The 25,783-nt window shown below is 42.2% G+C and overlaps 1 protein-coding gene across 1 annotated transcript in view; it reads right to left on the bottom strand.

The window, feature by feature from the left end:
• The window catches only part of RYR3 (ryanodine receptor 3), a 368,605-nt gene that overhangs the window by 110,390 nt on the left and 232,432 nt on the right, over positions 1-25,783 (bottom strand). The window contains exons 44-50 of the mRNA XM_047863199.1: positions 18,717-18,897; positions 17,196-17,304; positions 14,682-14,802; positions 7,681-7,850; positions 5,079-5,299; positions 2,537-2,627; positions 774-914 (exon numbers count right to left, since the gene is read on the bottom strand). Of these exons, the coding sequence (XP_047719155.1) occupies positions 774-914; positions 2,537-2,627; positions 5,079-5,299; positions 7,681-7,850; positions 14,682-14,802; positions 17,196-17,304; positions 18,717-18,897 (1,034 nt within the window). The remainder of the gene's footprint in view (positions 1-773; positions 915-2,536; positions 2,628-5,078; positions 5,300-7,680; positions 7,851-14,681; positions 14,803-17,195; positions 17,305-18,716; positions 18,898-25,783) is intronic.

Below are 25,783 nucleotides of genomic sequence, written 5' to 3'. Positions count from 1 at the left end.
GCCCGGAAGAAATTTCAGTCAAATAATATGGGGTTAGGAACAGTTTTTGATCTACTCCTACTAGACCAAAGGAACACCGGAATAAATAAAATTTAAGTGCAGGTGAACACCACCTGGAGCTATCCACAAGCTTCAGACTGTGGTAAGAAAGCCAGACTTACTCATTTTCCACCTTTAAAGATGGCGACCTCAAAAATCGAAATAAACTGGGCTAAGGGGAGGGGAGGCAAGTCTGACAGTTTGAACTGTATCTCAGTCAGACTGTACAGAGGCCTCCTACTCACTTTTCTCCTCAAGCAAGTGGCTGTGAAGAACCTTCCTCAGAATGGTATGTGGTCTTTTGAAAATCCCACATCTCAACATCAGAGCAGCTGTTGGGGATTCTCCTCTACAACTGAGCTTGGTAAAGACTGGCTAACAGGGACCACACAATGTCAGGAGGAAAGGAATGACAGTGAGGGTAAGTCATCAAGACTGAAACTAGGAAATATTTTTGTAATTTGCTCTGGAAGTCCTTCTCCTGTGTTTTAGCTTTGTGAGTCTGACAGGTTATTCAACTGCTCTGAGACTTTTCCTCGTCTGTGAAATGATGATTAGCATAGCTCCTGTTTCACAGACTTGGGTAAGGATGGTGTGATATACACTTGGGAAGTAACCGGCTCTGTTCCTAGCACATGGCAAAGGCTAAAAACATTAGCTATTATTATTCACAGGCATTTATTACTCATTGGTTATCAAGGTGCTCCCTCTTTGTTCAGAAGTACTGCCATTACCTTATGGGAGAGGGAGTCGAAAATCCCCCAGAAGAGCTTCTCCGTCAGGTGCAATTCCTCCTCCACAGCTAGCCCGTAGCTCCCCCATCCTGAAGGCAGACAGTAATACTTCCAGCACTGTTCATAGTGATTTGTCAGAAGCTGGGAGGTTTGAACAGGATTGCACCAGTGGGTGGGGTACGGAAGATCCACAGGCATCCGCAACATGCAGGGGAGAACACAACAGCAGGGGGCAGACATGAGAGTGAAACCAACAGTTGAAACAGTTGGGTTATCTACAGAGAGGCCCTCAGACACCACTGGGAATGGTCTGCTTTCCTGCCTAATGAGCTCTAGCCGGAGCTGAATCCACCTGATTAACTCTTGTGCCTCCTAATGTGCCCCCAGCAGTTGCTGGAAAATGGAGAGGAACTCTTTCTACTTCAAATGAAGTAGTTGCTATCTAACACTGCAGGCACTCAAAGGTGGGAATAATTTCTTCTCAGACATTTGCTTATAAATCTAGAAGACTCAGAGTGATGCTGATATGGAGATGGTGAGGAGCACCCCGTGGGGTCTGAAGATTTTCTCTATACTGATTACTGCCTGTGGCTTCCTTGCTTTTCTCTTGAGCCTTCTGATGGCCCAGCCGTGTTACAACAGTTCCACATGTGGCCAGGAGAGGGCAGAAGCACAGCGCCAAAGTTCCTATCCCAACAGGTGGAATCCACACCCTCTAAGAAAAATCCCGCTGGTCTCAGAAGTAAAAGCGAGCTTACTGAGTGCTATTGATGCTGCTTCCTCAGGGACCAGAATCCAGCTGGCAGTACAGGCCTGCTGAGGAAGCAATGCCAGGTTGGACTATGAAAACCATAGTTTTCAGCTAAAATGCTTACTGGGATTAAGATTAGAAGAATAGCCCTTGGAGGGCAGTGGAATCTCTGACAATATACAAGCTGCTTTCTGCCTGGCATGGAGACAGAGGATTGAACTGAAGGCTTCTGGGAATTCTGTTTATCCCAGTAAAATGCTTCTGGAAATCCTTGGCTTTGCCTAATTCTGAGAAAAAGGAAAAGTTCTGTTAAAATCACCAGGCAGAATTTTCAGGTGTGGCTAGCCACTGCCGACACAATGAATATGCAAATACGGCAGGTACCTCATAGGTGAAAGTTAAAAAAACATTTTTCTCTTGGGTGGGCAGTTGATTGTGGTGCCCTCTCACCCAGGCCCAGATGCTCCCTGTGCTAGTGATAAAATTATTGTAATTTATGAGAAAATCATGAATGAGACAACAAATAGCTCTATCGTTCTTTCTACTTTACATTCATAAAGGAAAGCAGGTAAGAGTTAAAAACAAACACAAAAGAGGGTTTGTTCAACAGGAAAAAAAAGGCACAAAACAGTATGGAATAGAAAAAGGACAATTTAGTTTCTGTACTTGAATGAATAATCACAAGGCCTTCAAAGCTTTTTGAGATTGGATACATTCTGAAAACACAATTAAGGCAGGAAACTGCACAATCCAAGTCCCCCTCATTAACTTCTGCTAAATAACACGTAGCCAGTGGAAAGCAATTAAAGAAAATTGGAGCAGTTAATGATCTACTCTCTGCAACCTGGACATTCAGAAAGGGGTGTGATAGGGTGGGTTGTATCTTTTTAGCCCTCAAAAAAGTAAAACTCATTGAATGTATATTTTGCTCCCCCAATTGTGAAGCCCTCATGTTTTGCAAGGCAAGTTTCTGTGCCGTGGACTGTATTTCTGCAGCAATAAAGAGGTTTACCTTAAGAGGCATTTTGCAGTATTCGTTGAGCTGCGGCACATCAAAGACAAGACGTCGCAAGAGTTGCTGTAGCATTGAAGGCCTCAAGTGACTGCAGTAAGAAATAAGAAAGAATAGAAAGGTAAGAAAATGATAAAAGAAGGAAGAAAGAAGAAACACTCATTGATAACCATATACCAGAGCTAAGCCTCAGAATAATTAGCTCCTAAAACAAGATCTTGGGTAAATCACGGTCAATGATAACACACTTTAAAAGTAAGTACAAGTGATCCTTTCACAACATGGCAGCTAGGGGTGCTGATCCCTCCAGCATATAACTTTTGACCCCCTCCAAAACCTTACTAATAACCTACTATTGACTGGAAGCCTTACCAGTAACACAAACAATTGATTAACACATATTTTGTGTTATATGTATTATATACTGTACTCTTATAATGAAGGCAGCTAGAGAAAATGTTAACAAAATTATAAGAGAAATATATTTATAGTATTGTGTTAATTGAAAAAAATCCACATACAAGTGGACATGTACAATTCAAACCCGTGTCATTCAAAGGTCAACTGTATATTTAAAATATAAAAGGGGAATGTGTGGCTAACGAAGTGAGATACCTAAGGTAAAGTCTAATCACCAGGTGATAAGATGTCCTAGAGTCTATGCATCATCAAAATATAGTTACGGATTATGTACAAAGAATATAATAGAAAGAAGGTGCAGTTGATTTTACAGCCATCTCTAAGGGCCAACTGTCTCCTTGAACTCTGCAAAGGATGATGGAGTTGACCAGTGCATAGGTGGAATCTGAGGCCACCTACTGGTGTGACTGCAAGGGAGTTTAAGACCCTCTGAGTTACTATCCAATCTCTGAAATCCTCATTATTGGAATAATTTCTTTAGGTTAAGGCTCTGTCCTCAAAAAAACAAAACAAAACAAAACAACCCTCCTTAAACAGGCAAATACTATAATCAACTAGCGAACAATTTATCATATTATCGAAGAGTTCATGGCGTTGGTAGTTGGTACAACTCTGAAATAGAGAAAGGAGAGATAAACAACATTGATTCACTTTTATTTTTAGATTACCAAGGCTTTTAACAACTGAATGGAATCTCCAAATTCTCTGCACAGAAAAGTGCCCATATACATAATTTAGCATGTATGTTCAGTTCAAGACCTACTGACTTCCAACCACAGATGCACAAGGAGCCATGGAGGCCAAGTTAATGACTGATGTTAAATGTTGGAATGTCAGAAAAGAAATCCTACAAGGAGAATGGATGCGAATGGAGATGGACAAGAGAACTCATCTGGCTGACAACTTTTCCAAGAGCCGGCCTTGTGATAAAAAGTCCTGGAGTAAAAAGTGAAATATACAGCAAGTAAATGGCCTTGTCTCTAAATCTTGGAATTATAATATAAAATTCATTACTAATTATTGCTTTTTTTTCTGGGTAGCCCTAGCCCCCCCCCTCCCCCCCCCCCCCCCCCAGTACATAGTCATCTGTTGTGTGATTAGGAAACCATTCATTCAACAAGAATAAGGACTATATCCAGTGGGCCACTACAGGGACACCTGCTGGGCCTATCTCCTGGACATCCCAGAGCAGTGGTTCTCAATCTTGGCTGTATTATGGAGGCACCTGGGGAGCTTCAAAAATTATAAGCCTGGGTCCCATTACTAAAGGTTTGATTTTGGGGGTTGAGGTATGGCATGGACACTGGATATTTATTTTGTAGCTCCCTATATGATTCCAAGGCAGAAAACACTGGCTTAACACAGCAAATCAGCATCTGGACCATATTGCTGAGACCTGCTATTGGAAGGGGCCTTCTTCCTTTGACCCTATCAGACTTGACAGTTTTCTGAGGATCCAAGTCTCTTGGGTTGACTTTACCCTTTGTTCTTGGTTGCTCTGATACCTATCTGCAGTGGTGAAAACTACTGCCCTTAATTCCCCACTGGGACTGGAGATTCCTTCTTATCTTTGCTCCAGGTTCTGTGAGCAATTCACTATCTGGAGCTTCTTATCTTTGCTCCAGTGAAAACTACTGCCCTTAATTCCCCACTGGGACTGGAGATTCCTTCTTATCTTTGCTCCAGGTTCTTTGAGGCTTACAGGTAGGCTGCTTTGATTCATACTCTTACATCTGGTCTCTGTGTAAAGGTCCACTCACTTAGAGAAGGAAAAACTTGGTTTCTGGCTTTTAGGAACCAAAACATTAGTTCTTAATCTGAATACTTAAGGCCTAAAAGACAGTTTCATCTTCTGTTCCACCAACCCTCAGGGCAAGAGCCTGAGCTGTGCCCCCCATTTCTCCATAGTGAGAGACAAGACTCCATGCAGAGGTGACCAGCAAACTTGAGGTAAGTGGGAGTCCCCGCACAACCTAAGAGGAGATGTCTGGGGAGATGTTGGTGTATGGTTAAGGCCTGGAAGCTTCCTTAAGCTGGAGTCACCAGTTTTTCAATTACACAATTAAATGCAGCTGACACAGATGCACACATGGAGGTGAAAACCACAGGCCAGGGTACTTACTTGCAAATGGCAAGCAAACATTCTTCTATGGTGTCCCTCTGAGCTTTGGTGAGGGAACGTCCCTTGGAAAGCCTATATATTGTCTGTAGTGTAGAATCGATCAAAGAGGTGTAGTGTTCTGCTCCGGCAAAGAGAGGGGCACATCTTGTGAGGAGCGGAAGCACAGCAGAACATAGATACCTATTTAGTGCAAGCGCGGCCTCTGTGGTGCTTAGGGAAACCTAGGAAAGGGAATTGGGACACTGGTTAATCTCCTTGGGAAAAACAGAGCACAGCTTACCCTGCATATGGAGATCCTGTCTGGCAGGTTGGAAAGCTTACACATAACAGTGTTTCACAGTAACAGAGTGAACAACTCCCTACCTTGTCAGCAGACCTACTTCTCTTTTGCATTTTAAATGGAAAAAAAAACCAGGTTAAAAGAAAAAAATAAACAGAAGGAAAGCAAAGGCTGGCTGGTCTTAACTCATTCCAAATGATCCACAAACATCTGTTCCCCTCAAAGAGGGATACTAAAACCTATTAAAATCAGCCGATGACCAGTCTAACCCAACATTCTTCATGTTTGCAAAGTCCAACTGCCAAGCTGCTCTGTTATTATTCTGTCTTAGCTCTTTTTTCTCACCTTGTGCAGACTCACAATTTGTCCTGAGGTGATTTTGAGATTAGTAAGTGGCTACTGGCCAAGCGAGCCGTCAAACCACTGGTTTTGTGACAGGTTTACAGAGAGAAAGTGGAGCTGTGACCTTATCACTTAATTTATGAGCATTGTGAGCAATTCACTATCTGATAAATGGCACAAGGGTAGAATTCACTCAAGAGAACCTACCTTTGATGGGAAAAGGGTACAAGGAACATAAACTTAGGACTCACTCAAAAACTGCTTTAATTCTCACTCAGTGTTCTTTCTCATTCACTTAGGCTAGACACAAGGCAGGCCCAGTTACTGACATTTAGTCAAAGCATTCTTAGCTACCATCTTTGAAAACTAGGCAACTTCAAAAGAAACCTTGAGATCCACAAAGATAAAATCTTATCGTTATTTCCTGTGATTATCATAGCCATTGTATCTGTAACACATTTTCTGTAAGTTATGACATGATAAACTGTCTTGAACTGTATACATTTCTGGGTATTCCTATTAATTATCAAAAGTTTGTCTTTGATAAGACTTAGCAATCCTACTGAAAGAAATAGCAAATCTTTCACATTTATCATTTTGGTAAATAGAGTTGTCACAATGGGGAAGGACAGAGCTTTGATTCCAGTGGCTTAAAAGTTTTCAAAAGAGAATGCATAAAAATGCATGTGTTAAGGAACTGAATGTTTAGCTTATTTTGCTGCAGATTGTGCCTAGACAAGCATGTGATTTGAACACCAAATGGAAGAACAGAATTTGCTGTTTATTTGACCTATGAAAAACCCACATGCTTCGATCAGGAACCTTGGGAATGTCCCAAAAGTGAAAACAATTACCATTTTTTTTAATCAAGTAATTTATAGAAAAAACTCACAACAAAAGTAGCTGTGGAAGCAATGTTTTAATTATTCAAAATGATCATATGTCCCAAACACCTTCAGGAATATGTCATTTCTTAACACCATGCCAAAAATAAGAATGGATCTTCCATTCAGATTGGGACTTGTATTGCTTCCCATTTCTGGGTGATCCTATACATTTGCGAGTAACCCATTCAAATGAAATCCATCCCAGTTAAGGTACTGGCTAGCTGACCACCCATCACAGAGCTCAGACTTCTATCTCGATTGGACACTAGGTGGAGCCTTTGAGAGACTTTATGATTGATTAAGAAGACCTGCATCTTCTGGTTCTCCAAAAAAGTAACCCTACATTGGCAAGATGTTTTTAGACTTATGCTGATCGAATTGTTCTTTTCTCCTTGGACCCAGGACTTCTGGTGCACTCTTTCTGGCTTGGACAATCATGCTTCTATGCTTTATAACTTCTGGGGCCTCCTGTCTTGATGTCTGTTGATGTTGGATTACTATACTTCACCCTTGACTTTCAAACTTGGGTTTGACTTGGCCTCTGGTCTTGACCTTGCCATGGCCAAAGCTCCAAAACTGCTTGGCTTGGAGATTATCATTCCTGATGGTCAGTGCATGCAACTTAAGGAGAGTGGGAAGAGTATTTCCAGCCTATCATGCTGCCAGGCAGACCTTTTCATAAGCAACAAGCCCTGGTTCTCAACCAAGGGAGATTCTGTCCCCTAGGGGACATTTGATGCTATCCAGAATTGGTTTTATGGGTGTGCTACTGGCATCTAGTGGGTAGAGGTCAAGGGATGGTGCTAAATATCCTATAATACACAGGATGTACCCCCACACCAGATAGTGCCAAGGTTGAGAAACTTGCAACAGAGGAATCTGGATTAAATACGTGAGGTCGAGTTTACCTACATTTAATTCCCTGGCCCAACAAATTAAGAACTTCCATTTCTTGGTACTTCTATTTTCTTACCTTTAAAGCCGACTGCTAACATGTAATCAGTGAGGAGATAGAAAATAATCACTTTGAAATCCAATGTTACTAACATACAATGATGGGAAAAAGATAGTTTTCCTTATTTTAGCCACTTACTGTATCTAGAGAGGCAGAGGCTCTTAAGTCAGGTAAAAATCCAACCTCTAGCAAGTGGAGCAGAAAAGTTTGATCCTTAATGCCATAAACACGATCCAAGAACAGCACCATGGGTGCCTTGTGGTCAGGGCAGAAGTTGGCTGCCATATCGGGCTCGCTGACCGACCCATCTGAAAGACACACAGAGAACGTCATGGCCCCTTTTCTATCTCCACAGACTCAAAGCCACACAGAGTGTGTCTGTCCACACGCCTTGTTCTCCTAACAAGCAACAGGAATACAGTATTGTGCTGCAGCCAGCGGATACTCGCTTGGAACAGCCGGTTGCTTACATTTCAGGAATTTTCTTGAGCCAGTTGTTAGACATACTCATTATCAACAACTAAAATTTACAATTAAGTAAATTATATTTAGATAGGTGACAAATACTCAAAACGCATCACCTCCTAATGACTTTGCTATCAACTATATTTTTGGGGTTATTTATATCTGTTTAATTTGCATGTTGGAAATACAATACAGTGGTGTGCTATGTGCATTCTCTTTCCAACTCCGTGGCTCAGTGACACACATTGAGAGCCTGAAATGGACCATGGTCAGAGTACTTACACCACACAAAATGGGCAAATGCCAGGAATCGGGGCTTGGTTTTTTTGCTTTGTTGACTGAAGACAGAAGAAATGAAGGAAGAAAATGTAAGGGAGATTAAGTTTAAGAGTGTGTCTTCTCTGTAGCCATTACATGATAAATAGCACAAAGCTGAGGAAATATTCTCTTAGTATTTGGAAACTATTATCTGATTTAGGTGAAATTGAGGACAGATCTTCCAATAATTCTAATCTTATTTTAATACAAAAGTTCAAAGGTGAAGCGAGGAATACCATGAAGAAAACAAAAACTGCTTGACTTAGAGAATAAAGACAGGAGTTTGAAAGTTTGTTAATATCAAAAAAAAAAAAAAAATAGGAAAAAGAGCCCCTAAATGATCAAGCTAAATCAGAGCATATTTACATACTGTACTTCATAAATTACCTTGAGAGCCACAAAGGTTTAGTCCTATCCAGCCCAGAGCCTCATTCAGCGCAGGGATCAGTGCAGGGCTCTGGCCAACCAAGGAGAGAAGGGGACCTTCCCAACAAGAAGCTACCTGCCTCCGCTGAACACCAGGGGGAGCCAGATCTGAATGGCAAGGCTGAATTAATCTCTGAGACTCATGTTCTGAGGAACATTCATTTTATATGATACTACTAAGTGTTTTGTGCTCAAAAAGTTTGGGTAATTCTGAGTTTGACATTTCTTTTATCATGTTTTTTCAAAGGCTCTATAATCTTTGTTCTTCATGATAAGCACAACATTTTCGAGATTGATATCACCAAGACTGAGAAGTAAGAGACCCACAAAGATCAACAATTAGCTATCCATGAACAAAAACAGCACTGGGAGAAGCCAGGAGTCAACGTAAGAAACTTCAGTAACACAGTGGAACAAAAACCCTGAGAATCACTGCACAAGAAAGTAAGGATACATTTTGCTGGCATTATCCCAGGCTGGCACTGTTCAGGGCCAAGCAGGAGCTGCTCATCTAGAAAGAGTTCCCTTCACTGGGTAAAGAGAATGGGGTGAACAATCATCTCCTTTACCTTTTGGGGAGCTACATGAAGGATACCTTCTGTCTCACCCCAGCTAGAGCCCAGTGAAGGGAGGGGTCTCAGGAAAAGAAAGAAGGGCAAGGGCCACTTGCATCAACCAGGCAGTGGGAGTCACTGTGGTCACCAGTGACCTGCTCTGCAGAGGACCCCAGCAGCTCTTGCCAGTAAAGAAACCAATACCCAGCATTAGCCACCGTGAAACCCTGGCAGGTTTCCCAGGTTTTGTGTTTGCAGATGCCCAGCCACCTGGGTCTCTTCTCACTCCCATATCTCTCAATGCCAGAACCCTGATCTGTATTGGCAGCCAGTCCTGGGCTCTGCAGCTGTACTGATTCAAGATGCCAGCCCAGACCCTTGCAGCTGATACCCACCATCGTGGGCACACTTGGGAAGACTTCCATCACTGGCCTCTGTTTCCACGCATACACCCGTGGTAAGATCCTGCAGCCACGGGAGTACATGCAGACAACCAGGGCCCCACAGCTGCTTGTGGGCCCAGCTCTGGCCTTGCCTCCAGTCAGTGGCCTGCACTGCTGGGCTCATCTCAGCTGGCACCTTCAACTGTGAACTTGCATCTCACTGGCCTGAGTCTTGTCACTGGCTACTACTGCTGTGCACCTGTGGTGAGACCCTGCAGCCGCAGGCACGCATGCTGACAGCCAGAGTCCCCGCAGGTGCTAGTGCCTCCATACAGTTCACCCTGATACTTGCTGCTCACCCTGGCTCCTGCCACTCCACGTGTGTCTGCAACTGGCCTGTGCCACTACACAGGCACCTGCAGTTGGTCCCTGCAGCAGAGTGTACACATCACCGGCTCCAGCTACCACCACTGCCTACCCTTCTTCCTAGTTGTTAGATATGGACTTCACTGCCGAGGATCCCAATAGCCCTTGCAGCTACTGAGGATCTCCAGCAGGACTTGCCAAGGACCGCATAATTATCAGTGTGGTGGACCGCAGTGGCCTGAGCTGCCAAGACATCATGCCCCCCAAGCTCCAGATCTAAAGCCAAAGCACACACCTGTGCTTGGTGCCCTGTCCCACGAGATCTGGGGTCACAGCACACTCTAACATGCCCCCACCTGCAGGTGAGGGTCTTTCCTTACCAAAGTCAGTCCATGAAGTGTGAAGGGGCGACTGCTTCTCCCAGGGTGCATGTATCTATGCAAGGCTATAGGTGTCACAACAAAGAAGGGAAATAGGACACCACAAAAGGAACACAGTAAACTCCTAGTAATTGACCCCAAAGACAATGGAGACACATGAATTACTTGGCAAAGAATTCAAAATAATTATTCTCAAGGTGCTCAGAGGTCAAAAACATAAAGAAACAAACACAAATTTCACAGCTCAAGAATACAGTGACTGAATGAAAGAATTCATTGTGTAGAGCACTTCAACACCACCCTGGCCCAAGCAGAAGAATCCATGAAATTAAAGAAGGATCATTTGACATTTCCCATTAAGGGGAAAAAGAAAAAAGAATGAAAATGAAGAAAGCCTATAGGATTTATGGGACACCATTAAGAGGAACAATCTACACATCATTCAAGTCCCACAGGAGAAGAGAGGGCAAAGAAGGAGAAAGCTTATTTAAATACCATTGAGATCTTCCCAAACCCAGAGAGATCTGTGGACATCCAAGTTCATGAAGCTAAGAAGTCACCCTTTAATTTCAATCTGAAATGATCTTTTCCAAGACCCATTATACTAAAACTGTCTACATCAAAGGCAAAAAGAATTGTAAAAGCAGCAAAAGAAAAAATTTCACCGACACCAGCGAACCCCCATTAGACTATCAGTATATTTCTCAGCAGAAAAACTCTGCAGCAAGCTAGGAGAGATGAGATGATACATGCGAAGCACTAAATGAAAAAAACGCCAACCAAGAATAGTTTACCTAGTGAAGTTGTCTTTCAGAAGTGGAGGTGAGAGAAATACCTTCCCAAACAAACAAAAGCTGGGGAAATTCATCACCACTAGACCTGCCTTACAAGAAATACTGAAAGAGTGGCGTCTGGGTGGCTCAGTCGGTTGAGCATCCGACTTTGGCTCAGGTCATGATTTCACAGTTCATGGTTCTGAGCCCCACATCAGGCTCTGTGCTGCCAGCTTGCTCAGAGCCTGCAGCCTGCTTCAGATTCTGTGTCTCCTTCTCTTTCTGCCCCACCCTTGCTCGTGATCTCTCAGAAATAAATAAGTGTTAAAAAACAATAAAAAAAAAAGAAATGCAGAAAGGAGTTCTCCCCCCCCCCCCATTTATTTATTTATTTATTTATTTATTTACTTACTTACTTACTTACTTACTTACTTATTTAGAGGGAGAGGGAGTACAATAAGGGGAGGGGCAGAGACAAGGAGAAAGAGAGAGTCCCAAGCAGACTCCATACTGTCAGCACATAGCCTGATGTGGGACTTTATCCCACAAACCATGAGATCATGACCTGAACCAAAATTAAAAGTCAGACACTTAACTGACTGAGCAACCCAGGTACCCCTGAAAGCAGTTCTTCAAGCTTAAATAAAAGGATACTAAACAATAACATGAAAACATAAAACACACTGGTAATATGGATAAGTATATAGTTAGATCCAGAATACTCCCATACATAAGGAAGGAAAAAAAAAAGAACAGAAATAAATAAGGAATGGAAAAGACACTAAAATGATCAACAAAACTAATAGCTAACTTTTGAAAAGATAAAGTTGATAAAGATTTAGCTAGAATTACCAAGAAAAAGAGGGCTGAAATAAAGAAAATTATAAACAAAAGAGGAGGTGTTACAATGGATACCACACAAATATAAAAAAATCACAAGAGACTATTATGCTTAATTATGCACCAACAAATTGGACAACCCAGAAAAATGGATAAATTCCAGACACACAGACCAATGGAATACAGTTGAGAGGCAGAAATAAACCTATGCATATATTGTCAACTAATATTTGACAAAGAAGCCAAAAATATTCAATGGGGAAAGGACAGTCTCTTCAAAAAATGGTGTTGGGGGAAACTACATATTCATACTCAAAAGAATGAAACTGGACCCATAGTTACACCACTCACAAAAATTACCTCAAAATGGACTAAGGAAATGGAAGACCTGAAACTGTAAAACTAGAAGAAAACATAAAAGGCAAACTCCTTGACTTCAGTCTTGGAAATATTTTTTTTTGGATATGACACCAGCAGCACAGGCAACAAAACCAAGAATTAATAGGTGGGACTACCTAAAAGAAAAAACTCCTGCACAGCAAAGAAAACCAACAACGAAGCGAAATAGCAACCTACACAATAGGAGAAAATACTTGCAAACCATCCGACAGGGAGTTAAAATCCAAAAGACATAAGGAACTCATAGAATTCACAAGAAAAAGACCCTAAACCCAATTAAAAACGGGCAAAGGACTTGAGGGGTGCCTGGGTGGTTCAGCTGGTTGAGCATCAGACTCTTGCTTTTGGCTCAGGTCACGATCTCAGTTTCATGAGTTTGAGCCCCATGTTGGGCTCTGCTCTGGCAGCACAGAGCCTGCTTGGGTTTCTTTCTCCCTCTTTCTCTGCCCCTCTCCTCTTGCACTGCCTCTGTCTCTCTCTAAACAAACACACTTTAAAAAAATGGGCAAAGGGCTTGAAAAGACATTTTTCTAAAGACATGAAAATGACCAACAGGCGCACAAGAAGGTGCTCAACATTACTAATAATCAGGGAAATGAAAATCAAAACCACAATGAGCTGTCACCTCATACCTATTAGAATTGCTATTTTCAAAAAGACAGGGAATAGCAAATACTGGCAAGGATTTGGAGTAAAGGAAACTCGTGTGCACTGTTGGTAGGAATGTAAACTGGTGCAGGTGCCATGGCAAACAGTATGAAGATTCCTCAAAATAATGAAAAATCGAACTATCATATGACCCAGCAATCCCCCTTCTTGGTATATTCCCCAAGGAAACAAAATCATCATCTCAAAGAGATATCTGCATCCGTATGTTCATTGTGGCATTATTCACCAGAGCCAAGACATGGCAGCAGTCTAAGTGTCTGTTGATGGATGAATGGATAAAGAAAATGTGAACACACACACACAGGAATATTAGTCAGCTATAAGAAAAAAGGAAATCTTGCCATTGGCAGTAACATGAATGGACCTTGAGGACATTATGTTAAGTGAAATAAGTCAGAGAAAGACAAATATTGTATGGTCTCACTTATATGTATAATCTAAAAACACTCAAATTATAGAAACATGGAGTAGAATGATAATTACTAGGTCATGGGGGAGGTAGGGTAAATGAGCAGATGCTGGTCCAAGAGCACAAACTTTCAGTTATAAGATGAGTAAGTCGGGGATCTAATGGTATATATAGCATGGTGACTAAGTTAACAATACTGTATTATATCCTTGAAAGTTGCTGTGAGAGTAGAGCTTTAATACTCTCAATAGAACAACAAAAAAGGTAATTATGTAAGGCCAAGGAGGTGTTAACTTATTGTGGTAAACACCTGCAAAATACACACACACACACACACACACACACACACACAAAATCACACTGTATACCTTAAACTTACATAATATTATATATTGTAGCTCAATTATGCGGGAAAAAATGTGATATATCCCAAGGCATTTCCCAAACTTATATTACTCCAAACTTCTTAACACATACAGCAATTAATGTTTTCTACAAAAATGTTCTGCGTAACACCAGTTTGGGAAACACTGTAATAGTCAGAGTCCTGTTATCTTTTCAATTCCTCCAACTGCCAGGAGGAAACTGCCTGGATAGCAAGTGCAGTGACATGGAGAAATTGAATCCTTTTGGGAAAGTATAGGTTTTGCAAAGCTAACATTGATCGATGCCAAAGGTCATCTGGCAAGTAGCACTGGGTGAAAACCTCTTTATATCCATGGACATGAGGTTCACAGGGCTGTGGTGGAAGGGAGCCTAAGTCAGGCCCTAGCCGTCTGCTGCCCACCTGGCTGCACAATCCGGGGACACTGAGGCAAAGGAGAAAGAAGGCTGAGGTGAGAGCTTTCATTGGTTCCATTCCATCAGCTTCCTTCCAGAGGGTTAGAGCACTCAGAGGACTGTGAGGTCTAGACTGGCCCTCCCCATGGGGAAAAGGGTACAGGAGTCTCTGACAGCAGACCAGAGGAGACAGCAGCTAGCTGGAGCCAGGAGGAGATAATTCCTCATTGCCAGAAAAAGAGCAACCTTTCCCAGTGCTGCCTGTCCCATGAGTAGGAGCCTGGAAAGACAGGCTACCTACCAGTACACAGTCCAGTCCTTGAGCGAGTGGCCCCCTGGGAGACTGGCAGAACTCAGCCTTCAGCTGCTTCTCTTACCTTTGTTCAGGGAAGGCAGCTTCAAGGGGATGCTGATGATCCCAACCAGGTCCTCAGTGGGGACCAGGGAGCGCAGGATTGACCTGATCCGGATGGCTTCCCCCTTTCCTGTCTGGATAAGCTGCAATGCAGTGTTGGAAAATGACATAAAGGAAGTTACCACACCCCTCACCACCCCACCTCCAAACCTCTGGCAGTGAAATAGTTCTCCTTAAGGGGTCGGTACACTTCTATATTTCTCTAATTGCCATAGACACTTATGGCCATAGGGAAAGAAGGGAGCTTTCTTTTTTTGATTTTCTTGAGGAGGTGCTACTGAGGGAATAACTCTGAGCAAGGAGGTCACTCGATTCCTTTGCTGTGATTACAGTGGTTATGCAGTTATGGGATCAAGTCTCTGCAGTAAATGTGCAGGCTGCTGGGGATTTTCAGTGTGACTGCAATACACGGAATTCTCAGTGGCCATGACAGAAGTGTTGACATTGTGGCCACAATTCCAGACTTTAGAATTCAGCTAAAATACAGAAGTCACTTATGAATTTCACCTTCCTAAAAGTTTGATTAATGCTGAGGCTGGGGGTGGGCAAGAGGTATTGATAGAGAATGTCCTAGAGAATGTGAGTGTCTAAGCAGAGGTATCCCGAGATGGATAACCTGATCCATACGATCATGAATGAGCCAACCAGTGTGTACAGGTGCATATCTGGAACATGAGGACAGTGGGTAAGCTTCTGAGAACAGGCTCTCAGCTGCAAACTGAACTGTTACGAGCTCAGGATGGAATCTTGCATGGGTGATGATGGCTCCTCCCCTCCAACCACCACTTATAGAGTAGGAGCCTGAGGGAAGGGTGCTGAGAAGGGTTATGTGTCAACTGTCAAGCCAGAGGGGCAGTAAGGAAGGAAGGAACTCCTTCCCAGATGGAACAGCTCTGATGGCTTACCTGTCCCACAATGCTGTCTTCGTGAGAATAAGCCAAATGTGTAACTTGCTTTCTCAAGTGATGGCCAGTGATGAGGGAACTGACAACGTGCCTCATCCTGCGCCAAGACTGTAGAACATGCTAGTTTCTCCCTTCCTCCCTTTAAAGCTTCAGTTGTTGAAAGGCACAAAAATGGAAAGATGGGCTTATGTGGATGAGGCTGATTTATCACAGTAGGAACCAGAATCCTCAGATAAGAATTCTGATCAGGCTCCCTTAGCAAGATTTAGACTTTCTTCTATGCACAGTACTTTTAACCTGGATTCTTCCACATTGGGATAGTTTCCCTACCCACTTGTAGATGGATTTGCAAACGGGCTAGACTGTGTTTTAGGCAGGCCCCATGACATACTGGAAGAAAGAGAAGACTGGATACTTTAGTGCAGCGTCCTAACCTATAGGTCGTGACCAATTAGTGGGCTGTGCAATCACATTAGGGGGTTGTGACCTGCATTAAAAAGCATGAAGTAGATTAGTACAGAAAAGAAAATGTTAGCATGCAGTGTCTGTAGGAATGGTAAATTTAGTTTCTGGAATAGATAGATAGATAGATACACACATCATATATATATATATGCATATATACATATATATGGTGGGTTGCAAGGTAAATTAAATTTCTTACTATGGCTAAAACAGTTTTTTTTTGGTCAAAAAGTTTGAAAGCCACTATTTTAATGAGTTCTGTCTTTTGTAAGAATTAAAAAAAAATACAACATATCTATTGTTAACCTGTCAATGACCAAATACACAGTCTCATCAACACTAGATACCACTGTTTATATTAACCCAATCTGCATTGCAAACCACGTTTGAGAGATACCCTGGCTTAATCCAAATGCGGTGAGCAGTGTAGGAAGAGGCAGGCAGGCACCGGAGGCTTGAATGAGCAAATCAAACAGTTCTTTTAAGAAATGACCAAGGACATTTTTTAATGAAAAAATTTTTAAACTTTTCTATTTTGATATAAAACGGAATTATTTCCTCCTTTCCTAATCATGTGAGGCCTTATGTGAAATAAGGTCACTCTCGCTCATCCCTGAGCAGAGGTGAAAAGGGAAGGGGAGGAACATAACTTTTTAGGACAGAACTGGAAGCCTGAGAAGTCATCCCATAAAAATAGAAGCATCTATTTTTTTTTTTTTCCTTTTGCCTGCAAAGTTTACCTCTGGGAAATAATCACACATGAGCCAGAGGATTTTCCATGTGGAGTGCACCAGTGGCCACAGTCAAGAATCAAGTTGGTCACATTCTGGACAAATTGATGGAATGGAAACATAATTTGGGGGGGCTTATAAGACGGAATATGTGGAGGATGTGCCCAACTAGCACCACAGAGAAATCACACAACACAGGGACTTGCTCAGGGATCATTCCTTAGAAGCCTGTGGCATCAGCTATGAGAGGTGCAAACTACTCTAGTAGCTAAAAGGAACTGAGAGAAATGCCAGAGACTGAAGAAGAAATTACGTTCAGGAAATCTCCAGTGCTCTTTCGCTCAAGCCCCTCAAAGTTGCCCAGTGGGAACTCACATGCATTTCAGGAGCACAGCGGCCCAGGAGATCTATAAGGGCTGAATAGAAAGACATAATTGCATTGCCCATGTGGACGATCTCTTCTTCATATTCACCGTCCTCCGTGCTGCGGAAAGAGAACCAACATGGGGAAGGTGTGAGGAAGCCTGGCAGGTGTGGCCATGTTATTGGACATGAACTGCAAGACAATGAAACCCTCTGCTCATCCTAAGGATCCCATATCCTTTCCCTTGGACGCCCTCCCTCCCAACAACGTGGTTTTACTCAGTAAGCTCAAAGGACCCAAATGTTTGTCCATGGAATTCCTAGGTCCTCTGAACTTCAAGGCCTAAGTACTGACATGAGCTGATCCTGCAGACCCGTGGAGTGGAGCAGGATTTCCCAAAGTTCCCACCAACTCTTCATTCCATTTTCCACCCTGAACGTGCATGGAAAGCATATTGGAGTAAGTCCATGCCCTGGCTCTGTTGGTAACAAGCTGTATGACCCTGGCCTCTGTTTCTTCTCATGCTACACGAGGAAGGTGGAGCAGCTGATGTTTTGGGTTTTTTCTAATTCTACCAGATCACCTACCAGAGCAAATAATAAGCAAATGAACCCCAACTGCTTAGACAGGTACCCCTATGGGGTTATACCCACTCTCTAGATTCTGGGGTCTAGTATAGAGGCTATAATAAAGGAAAGGGAACTGGTCCCAATACACAAGGACAAGACAGTCCACCAACCCACCAACTACATCCCGAACCCTTAAATACCGGGATTATCAATGCTGTGATTTTTCACATTCTACAGCTCTCTTTTTCTCTCTCTCTTTTTAAAATTTATGTATTTATTTTGAGAGAGTGAAGTGGGGGGAGGGACAGAGAGAGAGGAAGAGAGAATCCCAAACAGGTTTCCTGCTGTCAGCACAGAGCCTGATGCGGGGCTCGAATTCATGAACTGTGAGATTATGACCTGAGTCGACACCAAGAGTCGGACACTTAACTGAGTCGTGCCAGGGCCCCGTGCAGCTCTCTTTTTTTACCTGAGGAATCAAATCAAAACACTTTCGGGAGGGAAAGCGGAGAGTACTACCTCTCTGCAAAAGTGAGGTAAGGGATGAGGCACTGAGGTTTAAGCACTAATGGGAATGGGCTGGAGGGAGACAGTGGCCGTAACCTTGGCCGGTCCAGCCTTTCGTCTCTGCAGCTTCCTCCTGTAGTGATGCCGTAAGGGAGGCACAGTGGGGGCTGAAAGAGCTTTTAGATGGCTTGATCTGCCAGTTGGTGTAAGAGAGAATGGAAGAGGAGACATGCAAGGGGTGGGGGAAGGTGATCCTGATCACTAGCCTTACTTGGGAGAGTCAAGATGGCAGTGTGCTTGACAAAGTGATTTAAAAGGTTTTAACTACAACTGTAGAGAACCTGTGCTTTCCCCACTAGGGAGAAGCTATGGACACTTCCTTAATAATCCATTTACTGACAATATTTGGGAGCTTACCAATTGTATCAGGCCCAGAAGGCAATTCCATTCACTTACACTTCTCTCTTATATCCCTGAGAGGGGAGGTCGAGAGCTGGGTTCTCAGAGATCTTAATGGCACCCTGCATGGCTGCCAATAGACCGTTTCCTCCTTCACCTCGCAAGGCTGGGCCGAAGCACTCTGGGCGTCTGATGAGCAGCTTGACCACGACGCTAGCATTTTCTTCCACACTTTCACCTAAGGAAAAGGCGCATTATTTCCTTTTCACTGGAAGGGACACCCCCAATTATTTCTAATTGATGAGGTGAGAAGAACAGTATTGGATTGAGTGTGTCACTTATTCTTAAAATTAGGAGGTAATACTGATGGAGAGAAAGGGGAGCTTTGATAAATTCGGTCAAAATCTGTTTTCTGAAGCATTAAGATTAACCATCATAGAACAGAATCTGAGTTTTAAGTTTGGGATTTTTGCACTGTGATTCTTTCACTACTATTTTGATCCTCAGAAGGCAAGTCTTCCACAGATTACTGATTCAGTCACAATTGACTTAGAGGACAAAGAACCTGACATGTTTACTAACTCCATGAGAAGCTGCTAAAACCTATCTCCTTCCTTCCTCAAGAAGAGGTAAAATGTTAACTTAAGGTGACATGCTTCAATTAACATCCAGGGAAATAACATGGTAGCTCATGAACTGTATTCTCACGGACTATGAACACGTACTTCAGAACAACCAAGTCTGTGTGGATGGACGACAGACCTTTCTGAAATTATTTATCCAGCTTTATCCAACTTGATAAAACGGTCTTGGTTATTCCTAAGTACCTCTGTGGGAAGCTGCAGGTTGAAGAACTGAATTCTGCTGGCATTTCTCTTTGGAAGAACATGGACCACTGAGACAGGGTTAATTTCCTGAGGCAGTGATTAAGCAGGGGAACTGGAAAACTTAAGGGAGGGGTCCAGCCAGCGCCCCTCAGAGAGAATACTTGGTACCAAAAGCGGTTTTTGCAGCTTGTTCCAACAACTTCATGAAACACACTTTCGGTCTCAGATGAAATCTTAATTTGTGTTGAGAATTTATCTTTGGGCTAAGACTCTGAGCAAAGACTTTTTTGATGTTGTGTATTGGATGAAGGCTGACAAAAAATTTTTCCATGAGATCATCAGATATTCTCAGAGGACTGAGTTCTAGAACAGAGGTTGCCTCTTGATACACTGCTGTGTTAATTATTTATTCTCGCATCAAAGTACTTCAAATATTAGCAGGCTAAGTCAATGACTATTTACTACCACAAAGTTTCTGTAGATCAGGAGTTTGGGAGTGATTGAGCTAAGTGGTCCTGGCATGGGATCTCCCATGAGGATGCTACCAAAATGTCAGCCAGCACTGCAGTCCCACGAAGGCTTGACTGGGCATGGAGTATTGGCTTCCGTGCGCATACACACACACACACACACACACACACACACACACACAAACAGACAGCTGTTGGCAGGAGGCCTCAGCTCCTCACCATGTGACCTCTCTGTGGGGCTGCTTGAGTGTTCTCACCACATGCCAGCTGGCTTCCCACAGAGGAAATGATTGGAGAGAGTAAGGCAGAAGCCGCGATGCCTTTTACAACCTTGTCACATACTGTCACTTCTGCCATATCCTATTCATTGGAAGTGACTCACTGAGTCCAGCTCTCACTCAAAGGGAGAAGCATCCATCTTTCGGAGGGAGATGCACTGAAGAATTTACAGACATATTTTAAAACTATCACAGGAGTTCTGTTTAATGAAAACTTTTAAGAATCAACTTGGAGGCGTGTTGTAAGCAGAGCATTAGAATGGGAACTCAGAAGCCCTGGCTTTCATTCCAGCTTTTTAGCAAATCAGTGTGCAAGTATGCATGGTGCACAATCTCCTTGGGTCTCACGTCCCTGTTGAGATACTCATGCAACTTCCAGTTTTTTGGAGTCAATCTATTAGTCTAACCTCATATACAGAAATTTCTCCCTCATGTTCAGAGAATCAAAGGGGCTGAGCTTGCTGTCCCAGGGCTTCAGATTAGCTTGTACTCAGCTCTCACGTGAACTCACACCTGAACACACTTGATTTGACTCACGGCCCGGAGAACATACAGTACAACCCAGCTGTGGTCCTGGCAGAGAGCTCAGCCTGCTGACATCCTCTTCTCATCCAACTGTCTAAAGTACAGGTAAAATTCAAGATTATAAATATACACCATGTAAGTTTTAGAACTGTGTAACTGGATTCAGAAAAGTTTTCATTACACTGAATTTAAATAGTCTGCTGGCATGCATTTACTGTTTTATAGCTCAATCCTTCACAAGACTAAAATTCTTATGAAGAGGCTTTCCTCTAGCCAGATTATGGAAAGGGCCTAAATGTCCATCAACTGACGAATGGATAAAGATGTGGTTTATATATACAATGGAATACTACTTGGCAATGAGAAAGAATGAAATCTGACCATTTGCAGCAATGTGGATGGAACTGGAGGGTATTATGCTAAGTGAAATAAGCCAGGCAGAGAAAGACAGATATCATATATTTTCACTCATATGTGGATCTTGAGAAACCTAACTGAAGACCATGGGAGAGGGGAAAGGGAAAAAACAAAAGTTACAGAGAGGGAGGGAGGGAAACCATAAGAGACTCTTAAGGACTGAGAACAAACTAAGGGTAGACGGGGGGGGGGGGGGGGGGGGGAGAGGGCAAAGTGGGTGATGAGCACTGGTTGTTGTATGGAAACCAATTTAACAATAAATTATATTTAAAAAAAAGAGGATTTCCTCCAAGTTCCATCTAATATATAAAAAAGAATTTGATCTTACTAAAACAGAATGTATGTGAAGAAAATTCTTAGGAGATGGCAAAAGGGCACAATAATCACAGTAATGGTATGGTGGAAAGAATCATTGAAGGAGATAAACCAAGGAGATGTTCAACAACGTTGAGCAACCTGTGGAAGATACAACAATGATGCCAAGTCCTAAGGCCATGTCTTCCTATGAGTCAACTATGAGTCAAACCTAGCATTTATATTTGATACAGTTTAATACAGGATACAGGAGGGACACTTAAAGAAAAGCACCAGGAAAATCAACCTATTTGAGAGCAAATAATCTTAGTTATAGATACAACTCACAGCTCACTACTTTCAAATGTTGTTGGCCTCTATAATTTACCAGGTGTCACTTATACCCACACTCCCAGTTGTCATTTTTCATTGTAAGAATAACGAAGCTAAAACTGTAAAATTTTAAGTGTCAGAAATGGCCAAAAACCTCCAATCCTGTTATTCAAACTTATTTAAATATCATACTCTGATTCTTTCAGTTCTCAGGGTGGAAACACTTGTGGATCAGCCATGATCTTTACCAGCAAGCTGAAATCAACCTAGCTCTTCTTGCCACAGCGATCAGCATCATGGAGTTAGATGGAACATGGACCACCATGTGCAAGAAAATGTGAAAAACTAAGACCGTGGGTTCTACATTGAGCTTGCTATTGAAGTTCATTCACCAAATTAACCTTATTTTATCTGAATCTCAGGGCTTCAAATCTAAGCTAATTAAGTGAGCTGCTAAAACTGACCCAGGAAGCCATCTCTTGATTACTAAATCTTAGACGTCTGTGGGGGATGCAGAGAGCAACCTGCAAGAGGAAGGAACTGTAAGCAACCATTGTTGCTAATTGGAGAGAGGACCAAGGAAGAGAATTTCCAATGGCTTCAGAAGGTAGAGGAGACGGCATAATTAGGAGAGAGAACATTCTATTCCTAATTACCTGTAGCTCAGCAAACTAGACTGCCAAACAAATCCACTGTGGGGAAGCTGAATACTGACCTTGAGGGCATTTTTTTAAGGGAGCAAGAGATCTGAGGTAAACTAGTTTTGCCCAGGGGCTTAAACAATGTTTTTACTTGAGTTCCAAAATGAATAATGAGCTTAATAACTGTGTGAATGTTCTCAGTGCCTTTCTTCAAAGGCTCTCAACACTATCTTTACATTGCTACCTTCTTTTCAACATTCCTGAGAAGTCAGATGGCAATGGCTATGATTCTCCCCCTATCTGACCCTGAAGCAGTCATTCTCACCACAGGGATGATTAGTATTATTGCAATGATTTTACCTACAGTCCATAGATTTTCTTACTCTCAATATTCTAACTACAGTCCTTATTTCAAATTCCTTTGCCTGGAATGCCTTCTTCCTTCTCATTACCCTAACATAAACCCTTGACCTAGGTAGCTCCCATTCATCCTTGGAAGCCCTAGAGGACCTGGTCTTCTCAAACACCCTGCCCTCTTCCTGTAATCATTGAACACAAGTATAATTAATGAATTGTTTGTATTAGTTTGTGTCTGTTTTTGTCACCAGATTGTCTATGTAATAAGAACAGAGCCTTATGTCTGCATTATCTAACCCTGTATGCTTAAGCATCTTGTTAACATCTGACACATAATAGGCATTCAAAAATATTTTTGAATAAATGAATAGACTCCATTGAGACTCAAGGCAGAGACTTGAAATGACTGGATGCAAAGTTTGAGGGTCACTATCCATTACTGTATTACTAGATCAACTGTCAGCCTTTGTTTACAAGCACCTGGGTTGTTCATTTCTTCAGATTTCAATTAGTCTTAAGGAAAAGAACATATCCTTCATCAAGTCATACTGTAGGAAGAACGAACACTGGAGGCCTAGCATGAATGCATCTAGAGTGTCTTAACTTATAGTATCACAAGGTAGGGGCGATGAGCAAGACCCAATACCTTTTAATTGTAAGTGCCAACTTTAATACGGTTGTCGGCAATTTGCATGAACCAAGTCATTGCAAGTGTTTAAGATATACGATCTCCTCCTTAGGGCTTTCTAATCTGTGGAGGGAGGAGCTAGGGATAGGTCAATAAACTACTATGGCAGCCAGGGAGCAAATGAGGAACTGTTTGCCCATTTGGTCATTAATTCAAGCATTCATTAAGCCCACATTACTTGCTAGTCACTGATCCAGGACCAGTGGACAAGTATTGTAGAAGATGGTCAAGCCTAGACCCTGGAATGAGATAAGTGGAACAGAAGAACTCTACCTGGTCTATATACCTGCAGCAGAGCTTCTCAAATATCTTGCAGATAGTGCAACAGAGGCCAATTAATGCCTTTCTAAGAGTAGAAACCGGGAAATCAGTTTCTATGCAGCTGAAGTGGTCCAGGTGGAAGATAATGAGGTGGGATGTGGCCAGTGAAGATGGAGAAAAATCAGTTGATGGCTTTCAGGTAACTTTTAGACATTGAATCTACAGAATTTTAAGTGGATTGAATGTGGGGATAAGGAACAAGTCTGAATTAAAGATGCCACCTAAAAGTTTTGCAAAGTCAGTAGTGCTAGCTAGGGGGATGGGGAATCTAAGAGAACAAGTTTAGGGTAGATATACAAATTAATCCTTAAGATGTTCAAAATTTGAAATGCCTATTCATCCTTCAAGTAGAAACATCAAGTAGGCAGCAGGTTACACAAGTCCGGGGCTCAGGGAAGAGAAAAAAGGATGGGAATGTACATTGGGGGGATCACGAGCAAACATGTGGAATTTAAAGCCAAAGGACTGAATGAAAACCTTGCAGGGTGGACTGGTATAGTAGTCCAGAAATTTTAGAGACTGCTATTTAATGCTAGAATCATGCTAAAATGTTGCCCATGCATCTAGAGTTTGCATCCACATGGCTTTTTCATGAAATATGTTAAATAAAATTTGCCTAAGACTGAAACCTGGAGTCAGAATTGAGGTGTGTTCTAATAGGGTAGAGTCCACCTTTTAAATACGGGCATTCTCACTGAGTTAATGAAAATCAATTTGTGATGGGTAGGATCATTATACTGCTATTTTGTGGGAATAATGTTGATGAAGCAGCTTTAGCCTGGTTTTACTATTTCAGTTAAAATCTACATCATGTAGGTATCAAACTTCATTCACCATCGTTATTAAGAAAATGATTGATAAAGAATCCATATCCCTATGGATTCAGGACATTTGGGCTCATGCCAAAATGCTCAGCCAGCACCACTGCTGGGATCCCACAAGCAGCAGTGGGGGAGAAATGCTGAATGATTTACTTAGCATGAAAATAACAAGGCCAAACAGCTTTTCACCCCAGTCAGATTTCCTCATTTTGGTGCTCTGGGCATTTGTTTGCCATTGGCTTCTTTATGTGAGTAATTTATTTTCTATTACTTGTGCTGTTTTGACCATCTATCTCTGGGCGTTTATAGTTTCACTTTGAGTTTCTACAAATGGAGCCACATTTCCTTCTCTTTGTCACTATGAGCCCGTCCTGACCCCAATGACCAATTTCTTTCTTCTCAGGCACAGAGATTCAAGAAGGTCCATTGGGAGAATGAGGAAGATGGGGTAGAAGAGATTCTACATGTCTTGTAATTGGATAGAAGCTATAACTCAGACGTTAAGTACCCAACCCCCAGTAACCATATCTCATTTGTAACCCATATTGTATCTTCTCTCACCACAACAGCCTGAAGTGTCTCCTGAGTAGAACACTGTGATGTTGTTTGTAACTGTCTTAAACTGTTATGTAAATCTTTTACTCTTGGTCAATTTTTCAAAAGTTTGCTGAATCTTTCCAACTGTATTATAAATGTGAGCATAAGAACAATGTCTAACACATTTTAATCCTAATCATCCCTAGTCTTTAGTACCAATCACACCTAAGAGTGGTTATTACATCCTTTCTGACTCTAATAAATACATGGATGGAAATGAACTGGCTGATTTTTTAAAGCATCTTTATCTACTGTGCCCTTCAAAGTTACCATGCTACTTGGTGCTTTTGACTTTAAAATTTTTTTCCAGCTTTATTGAGATAAAATTGATATATAATAAAAGATTAATGTTTCCTAGTTCAAGCCAATCAGTATGCTCTCACCACACTACTCTATTATACTATGTCCATTTGTTTCTCCAAGATGTTGTTCAACACTTGCCTTTTTCCCCAGGTATTCGTAGATTCACTCTACCAGATTCCAATATGCACTGTCACTTTTGGCATGTCAGTAGTCCCATGTGTCACTCTGTAGGCAGGTATGGTTGATTACAAG

The sequence above is a fragment of the Prionailurus viverrinus genome, chromosome B3, assembly GCF_022837055.1.
Source record: "Prionailurus viverrinus isolate Anna chromosome B3, UM_Priviv_1.0, whole genome shotgun sequence".
NCBI classification, from domain to species: Eukaryota; Metazoa; Chordata; class Mammalia; order Carnivora; family Felidae; genus Prionailurus; species Prionailurus viverrinus.
This window is presented reverse-complemented; position numbering and strand designations above follow the sequence as displayed.